Source organism: Mirounga leonina, unplaced genomic scaffold (assembly GCF_011800145.1).
Source record: "Mirounga leonina isolate KUSES-001 unplaced genomic scaffold, KU_Mleo_1.0 Mir_92, whole genome shotgun sequence".
Lineage (NCBI taxonomy): Eukaryota > Metazoa > Chordata > Mammalia > Carnivora > Phocidae > Mirounga > Mirounga leonina.
The window spans coordinates 25990702-26006509 of NW_023270852.1; the positions used below are offsets into that span (position 1 = coordinate 25990702).

Here is a 15808-nt window from a genome sequence, read left to right on the forward strand (position 1 = left end):
ATCAGGCTTTCAATAGAAATGAAGTAAAGAGGTTTTAGAAATATATATTTGATTTGTAATTCAATACCAAGAAGGCTTTTATGCAGGCCTAATTAAGCTGTTCTATGTAGCTTTTTAGCATATGTCATGTTTAAATGCCAATTTATGGTGGAATTACTTATTTTTGTCATAAGTGTTTTCTTTAGTCATCTCTGCCATGCACACATGCAATATCCTTACCAGTGGACTCACTTTTAGGTTTTTTAGTTTCTTTTGGGGGGGCATTCATAACTCTTAGAAAGACTGATATTTCATGAGTTTTATTCTTTTGTAGAAGTCTTCTAAAGAATAAAGAGAACATTTGCTTGTATATTTTTATTTTTATATTTTTATTATTAAGATTTTATTTGACAGAGAGAGACACAGGGAGAGAGGGAACACAAGCAGGGGGATTGGGAGAGGGAGAAGCAGGCTTCCTGCTGAGAGGAAGCCCGATGCAGGGCTCGATCCCAGGACCCTGGGATCATGACCTGAGCTGAAGGCAGATGCTTAACAACTGAGCCACCCAGGTGCCCCTTGTATATTTTTAAAAGTCATTCTATCTTGCAATCAATTACCATATGGGTCTACTAGACCATCTTACAAATCTAAGATGCATTTGATGATACCAGTAATCTTATTTTTCCTATATTGTGAAACATTTTGCTATTTCATCCAAGGAATTATTTCATCATTAGTCATCAACTGCTGTCAACCTTGCAAAAAAAAAGTTTGAAATAATAAGAAAATGGAAGAATGACGAGCTTAGAGCAGAGGTTGGCAAACTTTTTTTTTTTTTTTTAAAGATTTTATTTATTCATTTGAGACACAGAGATACAGAGAGAGAGAGAGCATGAGCAGTGGGAGAGGCAGAGGGAGAAGGAGGAGCAGACTCCCGGCTGAGCCAGGAGCCCGATGTGGGGCTCGAACCCAGGACCCTGGGATCATGACCTGAGCTGAAGGCAGACGCTTAACCATCTGAGCCACCCAGGCGCCCCAGGGACGGCAAACTTTTTAAAAATATATATATTTTATATATTTGAGAGAGAGTGAGCATGAGCGGGGAGTGGGGGGGAGTGTCAAAAAGAGAGGGAGAAGCACACTTCCCACTGAGCAAGGGGCCTGATGGGGGGCTTGATCCTGGGATCATGACCTGAGCCGAAAGCAGACGCTTAACTAACTGAGCCACCTAGGTGCCCTTGGCATGGGTTTTTGTAAAGGGTAAGATAGTATATATTTTAAGCTTTGTGGGCCACATATGGTCTCTGTAGCATATTTTTTAAATAACCCTTTAAAAATGTAAAAACTATTCTTAGCTCGCAGGTCATATGAAAATAGGTTGTGGGCCAAATTTGGCCTGTGCACCTTAGTTACCATTGCATTATCCTAGAGTCTTCATATTGCATTGTTTTAAAAGATTATGTCATCTTTCAGGAAAGGTAAAAGGAGATTGGAGACACCATCTTTATGCTGGTATTCTTTCATGTTTTTGCTTTAAAATTGACTGGATACAGCTTCTAAGTGGACATTGCTGAAAATGGGTGTGTGTAAACAAAGGCGATTAGAAGGCAATAGGTGTAGAAATGAAACCGATTAATTGGATTGCTTATTCTAAATAATTTTATAAATCTAAAAATGACAGTGTTTTGCAAATTATGGATCAAAGAAGATGCCTGTCCAAATTATGAGCCATTAAAAGTTTTCAAAATTTCAGGGTTTGAAGTATTGAATTTTGATAATGCAGTTGCTAGAAAAAGAACCAGAAGTAATAAGTTAGAAGCTATTAGAAGATGTGTTAAAAAAAAATCAAGAGGCGGATTTATATGATGGATATATTCCACATTTATTCATGACAGTGAACAGTGGTATTCAGAGAATGTGGCTCATTTTGGTTCTTTGTAACTTAAAAACCTGGGAAATGTGCAATGAATATTTGGATTTATTGAACTTCAGTACTTACTAAAAATTCTAATAAAGTTGTTTTTCACTGTCTTCCTTCTCGTGAAATTTTTTTTCTGAAATGACTTAAAATGTATATATTTTTAAAAAGTCCATTAGACCCAGACAGTAAGTAATGAAGACTGCTTTTCCTTGTGTACTAGCAGTAAAAGACTAGTTTGTAGGATTTCTTCCTCTGAGGTGTGCCCTATGTTAGGTTCTTGACTTGCATTGAGGAGGGACCCTTTGAGGAACACCTTTGAAAGATTTTCTGCTTTTACTATTAGAATGATTATTGAGGAATTACTCTAATTTTGTTTCTTCAAGACCAGGTCAGATGTTTTACTTTCCCTGTTTTTGTTTAATTTTTTGACACTAAGACTCAATGTAATTGATCATGTTTTTCTTTCTTTTTTTTTTAAAGATTTTATTTATTTATTTGAGAGAGGTAGCAAAAGCAGGAACACAAGCGGGGGGTGGTGGGAGAGGGAGAAGCAGGCTTCTGGCCAAGCAGGGAGCCTGATGCGGGGCTTGATCCCAGGACCCTGGGATCATGACCTGAGCTGAAGGCAGATGCCCAACGACTGAGCCACCCAGGCGCCCCTGAACACTAAGTTTCTATATTATGTTCCAGGGTTTCTTCCCAGTATTTTATGGTTTACAAACAAGAAACTTTGTACTTGAAGGTTATCAACTACTATGTCAAGCCCATTTTGAGAATAAGAGTGACTGAAAGAATGATTTAATTGAACAGTGGATCCCTTTGAAATACGAAGATTGCTGAAGACTTTTGAGTCTTTTTTTTTTTCTTTTAAGTTGTCTTAGTCCCAGAGACCTTTAAAATGAAGTCAGAGTATTTCTGTAGTCCCATCTCTTAAAATGGGCCTTAGCCAGTTTTACTTAGTAATTTGCTGGGAGCTTGCATTTGATAAAAGAAGGGGTTAGAGATGCTTGGGGAGATCACTCCCTGAGTAGTTAAAACTAAGGCAATAAAAGGTATTGAACATTTTTCCTTGATTGAGGTCATTGAAGCCTGTTATACAGAAAAATAGCAGTACATTTTCTGGCCTTAGCATAATTCTAGGTTTAAAACAAAGTTTTAATGGAGTAAGGAACTTCACAAGTCCATCTCTTCATAAAAGCAACAACAGCAACAAAAACTGGCAAAAACGTCGGAATCTTTTTCAGGACTCTGGAAACTAACCAAAACTTTGTAGCAACCAGGGAAGCATTTAATTAAGAAAACCGCTAAATCTTGGTTAAGAACAGTGAGCTTTGTAACATTTTAACTTACCTTGGACCCATCCCCTGTTCCTTAGTTCAGTGGTAGCCTTGGAAATAATAGCTCATGTTCTTGGTACTGGTACCAGAGGGAGCAGAATGGACCTCATTCACAACAAATTATAATTACCCTTGAACAACATGGGGTTGAGGCACCAATCTCCTGTGCAGTTGAAAGTCTGCATATAACTTTTGACTCCCCAAAAACGTAACTGCTAATAGTCTACTGTTGACTGGAAGCCTTACTGAAGACATAAAAGTTATGTATGTAATGTGTATTTTGTATGTTAAATGTGTTACATATACCTTATGTATAATAAGAGACAAAATAAGCTCGAGAAAAAATATTATTAAAACCACAAGGAAAGACATTTACAGTATTGTACTATAAAAAAAAAATGTGTATAAGTGGACTCACATAGTTCAAACCTGTGTTGTTAAAGGGTAGACACTAATTTGTTTTGGTTTCTCTGGTAGTTCCCTTGAAGATTAATTGAAAAGACTTTCCTTTATCTCAGTAAAGTGACAGCCTGGGAGTGTTTGTCAAAAATATTTACCTGTGAATGTATGTGTCACTGCTGCCTGATGCACTGACAATGATTGGGGCAAAAATTGACTACAAAGCCTGGGAGGGAAGGCTGGGAATAAGATACTTTGTGGGTTTTTTTTTTTTTTTTTTTTTTTTTAAGATTATTTGAGAGGGAGAGAGAGAGTGCACGAGCAGGGGGTAGGGGCAGAGGGAGAAGCAGAGTCCCCTGCTGAGCAGGGAGCTCAATGCAGAACTCGATCCCAGGACCCTTAGATCATGACCCATGCCAAAGGCAGACACTTAACTGACTGAGCCACCCAGGAACCCCGGAATAAGATACTTTGGGGAATAAGGGCTTTGAGTTCTTGGACCTGGAAATTTTTGGAAACTCAAAGACAGTATACAGTTAGGGCTGTGTACATGGTCGGGAAAGACCTAAGAAGGTTCTAAGTTTTCACTTCTGGCTGACTTTGGGGCTCTGCGTAAGCAGGAAGTGAAGACTAAGTTGAAAACTACCTGGCTAGTATTAAAGGGATATCCCAAACACAACCGACCTGCAAAGACTGGGAGAATTTTTGGGTTCCAGGCTTTTAAAGAAATGTTTTTCCAATCAGTAGCTGACCACTAAGCTAATAGAAATGTCACCGGTTGCACATGACAAAAAATACAGACTTCAAAGTATTGGTTCAGAAAAGTTATTAAGGAAACAACAAATACTAACAATAAACCCTGAGGAGGGGAAAACATCTGATTTCTAGATTTGCTGCATTATAATATTCAGCATCCAGTTTTCAATAAAAAGGAAGCGTGCAAAGAAATAAGAATGTAAGGCCCTTTCAGAGAAGAAATGAACAGAAACTGTCCCTAGGGTTAACATTGGATTTACTGAGAGTTAAAGGAAACCAGGAGAATGATGTGCCATCAAATAGAAAATATTAATAGAGAAATTATAAAAAGGAACTAAACAAATGATAGAGCTGAAAAGTACGGTAGCAAATGGAGTTCACTAGAGGGCTTCGATAGATTTGAGTAGGCTGAAGAAAGAATCTGTGAACTTGAAGAAAGGTCCATTGAAATACCTACTTTGAAAAGCTGAAAGAAGAAAAATGAACAATGTCTGAGATACTGCCAAGTATACCAACATGTGCACAGTAGGAGTCCCAGAAGGTGGAGAGAGATGGGGTGGACAGAATATTTGAAGAAATAATGCCCTAAAACTTTCTGAATTTGATGAAAAACATTACACACTTAAGTTCAGTAAACTCCATGTAGGATAAACTCCATACCAAGACATATCATAATCAAACTGTCAAAGAGAAAATGGCAAGAGAAGCAACTCCTCAAATAACAAGGATTCTTAGATTAACAGCTGGTTTCCATTAACAATGAAGTCCAAAGGCAGTGGGATGGTATAAAGCACTGGAAGGAAAACTGTCAATTCTCTATTGAAAGTATCCATCAGGAAGGAGAAGGGTGCCTGGGTGACTCAGTCATTTAAACATCTGATTCTTGATTTCAGCTCAGGTTATGATCTCAGGGTCCTGAGATCCAGCCCTGCATTGAGCTCCACGCTTAGCTCAGAGTCTGCTTGAGAATCTCTTGCTCTGCCCTTCCCCCCACATGCGTGTACTCTCTCTCTCTCAAAATCTTAAAAAAAAAAAATGAAGACATTATCTCAGATAAACTGTGGGGGTCATTACTCAAAGACTTAGCCTACAAAAGATACTAAAGAGAGCCCTTCAGGCTGAAAAAAGAGGTCATGAGACAGTAATTTGAATTCCCATGAAGGAGAAAGGAACACAGGTAAAGGTAACTAGTTAATCATAAAAATCAGTATAGTACATTTTGTTTGTAACTCTTTCCCCCCCATTTGATATAAAAGGCAACTTCATAAAATGGAAACTGTAGGGTGCTTGGGTGGCTCAGTCGGTTAAGCATCTTTGTCTTTGGCTCAAGTCATGATGATCCCAGGATCCTGGGACCAAGCTCTGCATTGGGCTCCCTGCTTGCTCAGTGGGGAGTCTGCTTCTCCCTCAGCTCCTCCCTCTTTCTCTCTCTCGCTCACTTGCTCTGCTCTCTCAAATAAAATCTTAAAAAAATGGAAACTGTAGAGGCGCCTGGGTGGCTCAGTTGGTTAAGCGACTGCCTTCGGCTCAGGTCATGATCCTGGAGTCCTGGGATCGAGTCCCGCATCGGGCTCCCTGCTCGGCAGGGAGTCTGCTTCTCCCTCTGACCCTCCCCCTCTCATGCTCGCGCTCTCTCTCTCTCATTCTCTCTCTCAAATAAATAAATAAAATCTTAAAAAAAAAAAAGGAAACTGTAAACCTATGTTTATGGGCATGCTATGTATAAAGAAATAATTCATGACAACACATAGGGAGAGAAATTACATAGCCAAGTTTTTATGTACTACTGACATTAAGTTGGCATTAATCCAAACTAGGTTGTTATAATTAAGATGTTTATGTTAATCCCTACTGCAACAATTAAGGGGATAACAAAAAATATATAGTAAAAGAAATGGTAAGAGAATTAAAATGGTACACTAGCAAGTATCTATTTAACACAAAATTAAATTCTCCAATTAAAAGGCAGAAACTTGCAGAATGGATTAAAAAAAAACATGATCCAACCATTGATTGAGACACAAAGTGGTTGAAAGTAAAGGATGAAAAAAGATACATGCAAACAGTAACTAAAAGTTTGAGTGGATGGACTAAAATCAGACTAAATAGATGTATGACAAAAATTATGAGCGATAAAGACATTATACAATGATAAAAGGGTCAATCTATCAGGAAGTTAATGACAGTTATAAACTTGTTTGCACCTACCAATAGAACCTCAAAATACATGAAGCAAAGCTTGGCAGAATTGAAGGGAGAAAATAGTTCAACAATAATTCTTGGAAACTTTGATATCCTACTTTCAGTAATGGATAGAATGACTGGACAGAAGGTCATCAAGGAAATAGAAGACTTGAACACTATAAACCACCTAGGCCTAACAGACTTAACACAGAACATTCTACCCAACAGCAGGATACGTTCTCATGTGCACATGGAGCATTTTCTTGGATAGACCATATTTAAAGACTGAAATCATACAAAGTATGTTCTCTGACTGCAATGATAGAAATAACAAATCTGGAAAATTTATTAATACGTGGAAATTTAATAAAACAGTTAATTTAAAAATATTAAAACTATTTAAGTTAGTCCTATTTAGTGAGAGGTGTGTGTGTGTATTTTTAAATCACAGAAAAATACATTGTAAGTTTTTATTCATATGCTTGAAAATTTAAGGAGAGTTTTGATATTTGTAAGGAGTATTCTAGTTATTAGGAATATGTGTTGCTCCAGATTTTTGTTCTTCAGTATTTGATTAAACATTTTATAGTCCTATGAAAACAGCAGATAACCAAAAATCTATTGTATGGTTTTTTTCCTTCAGACTAACTTTTCTGATTGTCTTATGTGGATTAAAGAAATTGGCCTCTATTTTCCCCATAGAAGTTAGATGGCATTTATAGGCTCGGGTGTATGCTTAATGACACATTGATTTTGAAAGGGACAAAGTTACTAAGTATTTCCTATGATAAGCTTTTTTTTTTTTTTAAGATTTTTATTTATTTGACAGTGAGAGACAAAGCGAGAGAGGGAGCACAAGCAGGGGGAGTGGGAGAGGGAGAAGCAGGCTTCCCACTGAGCAGAGAGCCCATGGGGCTCAGTCCCAGGACCCTGAGATCATGACCTGAGCCGAAGGCAGGCCCTTAATGACTGAGCCATCCAGGCGCCCCTATGATAAGCTTCTTTATTGCCTGTTTGATGACATAACATCAAGTGTTATAAGGGGTGATCCGTGACATTTAGTAAAATATGCCATGTCATTTATCAGTAATAATGGTAATTTAAGATCTTTCTTTAGTGGAGTAATAAGAAAACGCTAAAACTAATTGTAAAGCTTAAAGAATATCCTTCCTTTGGAGCTAGCTTTGAGAATTTTTAAATGTAATTAATGCTTATTCATTTATTTTTCTCATTCTGTTACTTTCCGTTTCTACCCACAGTAATTTTAATGTTTGAGAAGTAACAGCTGTTTTTCTGGTAGGGAAAATTTTAGTTTTCTTACTCTTTGTTAATGTGGTAAAACCTAGCATTTTACATTTTTTTTTAAAAGAGACAAACGTTTATATAACAACTTTTTAGTGCGTGTAGATCAGAAGCTTTTCACATATTTACAAAGGAATTTGTATGGCTACAAGTTAAATTTGAAATTTGTGGTACATGTTAATTTTTTTCAGGAGAAGGAAGCCAACACCCTTTTGGAGCCATGAATATTGTCCGAACTCCATCTGTTGCTCAGATTGGAATTTCAGTGGAATTATTGGACAGTTTGGCTCAGCAGACTCCAGTAGGCAATGCTGCTGTATCCTCAGTTGACTCATTCACTCAGGTAATGCAATACACATTATTTTCTAAAAATATTTTAAAATCAAATTCTATACTTCATTTTTTTTTAAAGATTTTATTTATTTGAGAGAGCACACGAGCAGGGGGGAGGGGCGGAGGGAGAAGCAAGCTGCCAGCTGAGCAAGGAGCCAGATGTGGGGCTTGATCCCAGGACTCCGGGATCATGACCTGAGCTGAAGGGTAAGCGCCTTACCGACGTGGCACCTAGGCACCCTCCAGATTCTATACTTTAAAAAATTAGCCTGGTGGTAGAAAACATGTAAAAATGAAGGTAAAAACATGTATGGCGTAAGTTACTAGCTTCCATGGATAATTTGGCTTGCCTGCTTTCTTCTATAGGTATTTTAAAATTTGTAAATGCTTTGATGAGACTTGTTTTTATAGTGATGAAATAGCTCAACGTGATTTAAAAATGAGATTAAATATTAGCTTTTTCTTTTTCCCTCCCACAGTTAGTATGCTAGGCTGTGGGTTTATAGTTGTTATCTGGATAAGCAAGATCCTTGTCTTCATGGAGCTTAAAGTGGCATAATTCCATGATGGTTGACTTTTAACCTCTGTATGGCAAAGGCCTGAAGAGGAGAATGATGGAGGCAGAGGTGTAACTAAAGCAAAGGCCCTGAGGTAGAAATCTGTTGTTTAAAGAATAATATGAAGGTCTTTGTGACTGGAGTAGAGTGAGCAAGGGTGAGAGATGGGAGATAATTGGGGAGGGGGCTATAGGATAAAATCATATGGTACCTCATTGGCTTTTATAAGGACTTTGATTAATTAATTTATTTTTTTAAGATTTTATTTATTTACTAGAGAGAGAGCATGGGCACACGAGAGCACAAGCAGGAAGAGGGGCAAAGGGAGAGGGAGAAGCAGACTCCCCACTGAGCAGGGAGCCCAGTGCGGGGCTCAATCCCAGGACCCTGGGATCATGACCTGAGCCGAAGGCAGACGCTTAACTGACTGAGCCACCCAGGCGGCCCTATAAGGACTTTGACTCAAATTCTGTTTGGAAAAGAAATAAGAGAGTTTTGAGCAGGAGAGTAATAGGATCTAACTTATATTTTAAAAGGATCACTTTTGCATTTTTGGACAGACACTGTAGTGGGAAGGAAGAAGATCAGTTAGGAGGCTCTTGTGAACATCTAGATGACAGATGATAATGACTTGAACCAGGGATGTTTGGGAGGTGGAAGTGAAGGTGATTAAAAGTACTGGCATACCTCGTTTTATTGCGTTTCACTTTATTGAGTGTTGCAGGTATTGTGTTTTTACATACCAAAGGTTTGTGGCAACCCCAAATGGAGCAAATCTGTTGGCGCCATTTTTCCAGCAGCATTTTGCCACTTTGTGTTTCTGTGTCACATTTTGGTAATTCTTGGAACATTTCAAACTCTTTCATTATTGTATTTGTTATGGTGATCTGTTATCAGTGATCTTTAATGTTACTATTGTAATTGTTTTGGGACACCACAAACTGCGCCCATAAAAGATGAAGAACTTAACTGATAAGTGTGTTTTCTGATTGCTCCACCTACCAACTATTCCCGTGTCTTTTTCCCTCTCCTTGGGCCTCCCTATTTCCTGAAAAATATTGGTAACAACAATATTGAAATTAGGCCAGTTAATAACTCTACAGTGGCCTCTAAGGATTTAAGTGAAAGGAGGAGTCAATCCATGAGGCCAACTTCATTGTTGTCTTATTTTAAGAAATTGCCACAGCCACCCCAACCTTCAGAAACTACCACCCTCATCAGTCAGCAACCATCAACATCAAGGCAAGACCCTCCACCAGCAAAAAGATTACGACTCGTTGAAAGCACAGATGATGTTTAGCATTTTTTAGCAATAAAGTATTTTTAATGAAGGTATGTACATTTTTTAAAGACATAATGTTCTTTACCCACCTAATAGACTACAGTATAGTGTAAACAAAATTTTTATGTGCACTAGGAAACCCAAAAATTCATTTGACTCACTTTATTGCAGTGGTTTGGAACTGAACTGCGTTATGTCCGAGGTATGCCTGTAGTTGATTTCTGGAGAAAATGTGAAGATGGAGTCGATAGTGTTTCATGATGTGGATCACATGAAAGGTCTGAGATTAAAGAGAGACATCAATTATAGCCCAGGGATGTTGGCTTGAGGAACTTGAACACAGGAATATTATGAAAAGAGCAAGTATGGGCTGGGAGTGGAATCAGGAGTTGGATTTTGGTTGTACTATGTTTGGGATACCTGTTAGACATCCAGATGGAGATGACAAGTGTAGAGTTCAAGAGAGAGGTTTGGGATATGGATAAAAATGTGGGAGTCATCAGTGTAAAGACAGTATCTAAAGTTTTGAAGGGTGTATGATTACTAGAGAAGTAACTAAATGGAAAAATTGGCCAGTGACTGAGCTCGGGGCCATTTCAAATTTGAGAAGCTTAAGAGATGAAGAGAAAGAAAAAGAGCAGCCTGAAGTAGAAGGAGACCCAAAAAGTGGTGTTTTGGAAGCCAAGCAAAGACTGTTTTTTTTTTTTTTTTAAAGATTTTATTTATTTATTTGACAGAGAGAGACACAGCGAGAGAGGGAACACAAGCAGGGGGAGTGGGAGAAGGAGAAGCAGAAGCAGACTCCCCGCAGAGCAGGGAGCCTGATGTGGGACTTGATCCCAGGACCTTGGGATCATGACCTGAGCCGAAGGCAGTCGCTTAACGACTGAGCCACCCAGACGCCCCAAAGACTGGTTTTTAAGAAGGAGGAAGCCTCAGTAGTATCACACTGCTGATGTCAAGATGAGGGCTACGAAGTATCCACTGGATTCAGCAAGATGGAAGTCATTAAAAAGTTAGATAAGAGTTCAGAGAGTAGAAGGGGAATTTGGAGTGAGCTGGAGAGGAGGAAGTAGAAACAGTGAATATAGATGACTCTTGATGAATGTAGTTACAGAGGATAGCAGATAAATGGTTTGGTTGCTTGAGGCAGTGGGGACAAGGAATTTTTTTTGTTTTTACTATTTTTAATGGGAGATATTACATGTTTGATGAGAATGAAGCATTAAAGAAAAACTGATAATGCAGGAGAGTGGGGAGAATTGCTGAACCCCTTGAGTAGGAAATGAGAGCACAGTAGGTTGGATAATGGACAGTGTTCATAGTAATGGCTATATGGATACAGATGCAGGAGGTTGATAAATGTGATGAGAACTTATGCACGTTCTCTCTTGATACCTTCTCTTTGCTCAGTGAAACAGGAAACAAGGTCATCAGCTAAGATTGAGGGGAAAGGAGTATTGGAAATTTAAAGAAAAAAGATTATTAAATAAGTCCTCTGGGGGAGGAGGAGGGTGAATGGACTGGGAACCCCTTATGAGTTTGCTGGGCAGCATACTCATGAGGGTTGTGGCCATGAATTTAAAGTCAGACTTGTCACATGATCTCTTGAGAACAGGCTGAATTAAGAATGACAGAGTCTGGGTCTTAATGTTTTTTTTTTTCCCCCAGTAATTAAAAAACTGCTGTACTGAAAAAAGCAAATTGTAAAGCAGTAGTTAATAGTATCCCATAATGACTGTATTAGAAAATGTCTGAAAAATACATACCAAAGTGATGTTATCCCTGTAAAGGGGTAAGGAGACTTTATATATTTATAAATTATTTGAGCTTTTAAAATAAAGCATATGTATTTTTTATTAAACATTTTATTATGAAATATTTTACATATCTAGGAAAGTACATTCCACCAGTATTTATTGTATGCCTACTGTGTGCCAGGAGTTTTCTAAGCACAAATAAAAATAGGTAGACAAAATAATAGTTATCCTTGTGGAGCTCTCTTTATAGTGCAATATAAATGAAGACTTCTGAGTGTCTTCTGCCTAGATTTAACTGATATTTGCCATATTTGCTACTAATTAAAAAAAAAAAAGTATTTCTGATACACCTTGCTGGCCTCACTGTTTCTCTTCTTCCAGTTCTTCTCCAGGTAGCTACTCTTCTAACTTCATGTATCTTTGCCATCCTATGTTAGTACTTCAATAAACCTTTTTTTTTTAAGATTTTATTTATTTATCTGACAGAGAGAGACAGCAAGAGAAGGAACACAAACAGGGGGAGTGGGAGAGGGAGAAGCAGGCTTCACGCTGAGCAGGGAGCCCAACGTGGGACTTGATCCCAGGACTCTGGGATCATGACCTGAGCTGAAGGCAGACACTTAAAGACTGCCACCCAGGCGCCCCCTATGTTAGTACTTTAAAAGAAACATTCATATATATCCACAAAATATGTATGGCCTTATTTGTTTAAACATGTTTCTAATACATACTTGTAGTTACTCTTATTTCATTTCGTTTTTATTAATAGTATATGTACGTGGCTTAAACATCAGATGGTTTTACATGCAAAACAGTTGTCCTGTTATACTTCTTATATTCTGCTCTTATTCTGCTCCTCAAAAGCAGTCAATTTCAACCTCTCCCTCATTTTTTTTTCTTTACCTATTTCTTCCTGTATTTTCTTCCATGTGTCAGAAAAAACTTGCTTAATCTTAACCAGTTTATTTGTTGTAGGTGTTTTCCATCAACTTTCCAATACCTAATGTGATTTAGCACTCTCACTCCTCTGCTTTCCAGCATACAGAGTTGTCTCTTCTTCCCACCTTTTGTTTTTAAGATTTTATTTATTTATTTTTTTAAAGATTTATGTATTTATTTTAGAGTGTGAGAGAGAGAGAGAGAGAGAGAGAGTATGTGCGGTGGAGAGGGGCAGAGGGAAAGGGAAAAGAGAGAGACAGAATCTCAAGCAGGCTGAGTGCAGAGCCTGATACAGAGCTCAATGTCATGACCCCGAGATCACAACCTGAGCCGAAACAAGAGTCGGACGCCTAACTGACTGCACCACCCAGTGCCCCTAAAAGATTTTATTTTTAAATCATCTCTACACCCCATCGTGAGGCTTGAACTCACAACCTGGAATTGCATGTTCTACTGACTGAGCCAGCCAGGCACCCCCACACCTTTTTATTATAGATTTTCACTAAATTAATATTCAGAGTTTTCAGTATTATGATCAGGTAAATATTTTTCAGAACTGAGCCAGGTGTATGTAGTACTATGATTACATTTCCTTTCTTGTATGACTTTTTATTTTTCTTGGTTAATAAATGCTTCATTTTTTCCTTTGCATGGATTTCTGTTTCCATGTCTAATTTATGCCCAAACTCTGCCAAGTATAAATTCCTATTCAGTATATTTTTAAAAAGCAATTTTAAATTTGTTTTGGAAACATCCCTCTTGAAATTCTTCTTTGTTCTTCGAAACTCTTTTTTGTTCTTCTGTGGACTGATTATTTTCTGGGTCTGTTGCATAACTGTAGTCAAGGTATTCTTTTCTTTAACCATTATTGTAGAAATTCCTTTTATTTCTCTTCTCTTTTCCATTCTTGTTGACTTACCCCTTTGTGTGTTTTTAAAATAATTATAAATGGTATACTGTACAAATTTCTACAACTTGGTGTTCACTCAGCATTATTTTTAAGACTTACTTGTGTTGATACATGGAATAAATCTAGTCTATTTTAATTGTTGTATAGTATGTCATTGTATGAATGAGACAGTTTTTTCATTTCCATATGGATAGATATTCTCACTAATATTTAAGACCTTAAATTTTTACCTAACTGTTGGATGAAATTTGAATATCACTATTATTTTGGTTTGTATTTCTTGGCCACTGGTGAAGTTGAACATCTTTTCTCATTTTGACCTCATGTGTATTTTTTTGTAATTGTTTATATATTTTGCCCAATTTTTTCCCAAAATGAATATGTTAGGAAATTAAAATTGTTAAAAACCACAGAAATTCTTTGAGATATGAAGAAAGTACTAAAGGCAGATTGTTAAGATTTTGTGTCACAGTGTCATTTTATGACTTTCTTTAACTTGCGGTATTAGACTGTTTTAGAACTCACAGTCCTTAAAACCAAGTATCCTGCAGGAACATTTTTAATTAAAAATGTTAAGGTCTAAGTGGAATATTCAGTATAATTCATTAATCTACTCATTATTAACTTTCCAGTTCACACAAAAGATGTTGGACAACTTCTACAATTTTGCTTCATCATTTGCTGTCTCTCAGGCCCAGATGACACCAAGTCCATCTGAAATGTTCATTCCAGCAAATGTGGTTCTGAAATGGTATGGGACATTTTGTATCTCTAATATTAAGGCTTTTAGTAACCATATATATTTTTTGCCGGTGAATGTATTTCTTCTTTGACATCTAAACATATTCTTTTATTGTGAACATCAGCATATGTTTACAGTGGCATGCCATTAAAAAGTATACTATGGAGTTCACATCAAGGAATGTTCTTACCCTCAATATTGTTATATAGTAGCCATTTTGAATTTATAAAGACAAGAAAATACAATTGCCTATGTGTAGGGACCACAATTAAGGCTGTAAATTTTTTAATATTTTTATTTATAAGTAACCATATATGAGTCTTGAAATACAAAGCAGTATTTTTTTGTAAGTTTAGAAAGCTTGGTCTAAAGTAGATATACATCAGGCATCAGGATGATATATACTGTACCTTGTACTTAAATGATTAGTAAAATTTATTTCCCTAGCTTTCCCATAATTCTGTTTTATAGGTATTCTTTTCACTTTGAATATCCCAGTGGTGGGGGATACATGATAATTTGTTGAGCAGTGGTAGCATGGTGTAGCATGGATAGCTCTGGAAGGTATTAGGTTTGAGCTTTTGTTAAAATGTAAGTATATGATCTTGAGCAAATTCCTCTCGTCTACTCATCTGTGAAATGAGGGAGGAGGAGTGAGATTTGATTTTTTTTTCTTAGGTCTAGCTGTCAGGCTTGCAGAAGGTAAAAAATTAATAAAATTTATTATGATTTGTGCTCTCTAGTACAAGCCAGTCATACTTAAATCACAATGCTTACTGTCCTTTTATAAGAATAATTAAACTTCCAGATTAACTTTTTAGCTTTTTTGGCTTTTTATCTTAGCTTTTTAGAAGTGACATTTAAGGTTGTATGCTTTTTGAGAAGTCATTTGGTAGATTATGAAAGATTTCATTTTCTTGTTAATATGTTTTTTCTTTTGTAGGTATGAAAACTTTCAAAGACGACTAGCACAGAACCCTCTCTTTTGGAAAACATAATTTGAATAAAATAATTTTTAATGGATTCTGAAATTTGTCATGTTTTGAAGAGAAATGCCTCCATTTAAAAGTATGAAGTCAAAAGGATCATGAAGCCTAAGTTTAAAAACTGCCTATTGACTGAAACTTAATGAAAATCTTTATAAAAAATTAAAAATATGGAAAAATGAAAATATGTTCCTTATTAATGAGTTTTTCTCTTAAACTTAAAATATTCAGAGGCAAAACACTTTGTTTCAGCTAGGATTCATTTTTTACTTAAAAATAAAACATATTCATAACAATAGTGTGCCACATGCCATTGCATTTATAATCTTTCATTTATTTTTATAGTGGTTTGCTAGAGTAGTTAACTTAAAATCAACTATATCAAAATTTGGGGGCCTTTTGGAAAACATATCAAATATAC

At 36.8% G+C, this 15808-nt stretch overlaps 1 protein-coding gene across 3 annotated transcripts in view; it reads left to right on the plus strand.

Moving 5' to 3' along the window:
• Positions 1-15424, plus strand: part of HIKESHI (heat shock protein nuclear import factor hikeshi) — a 39183-nt gene extending 23759 nt beyond the window's left edge. The window contains exons 3-5 of one of the 3 annotated variants that reach the window (XM_034995069.1): positions 8070-8221; positions 14292-14410; positions 15345-15424. In XM_034995069.1, coding sequence (XP_034850960.1) covers positions 8070-8221; positions 14292-14410; positions 15345-15399 — 326 coding nt within the window. In that variant the 3' untranslated portion in view covers positions 15400-15424. Of the gene's footprint in view, positions 1-8069; positions 8222-9942; positions 10101-10221; positions 10727-14291; positions 14411-15344 lie in introns of those variants that run through there. The other 2 variants (XM_034995070.1, XM_034995071.1) reach the window with 2 other exon arrangements.
• Positions 15425-15808: the final 384 nt, after the last annotated feature.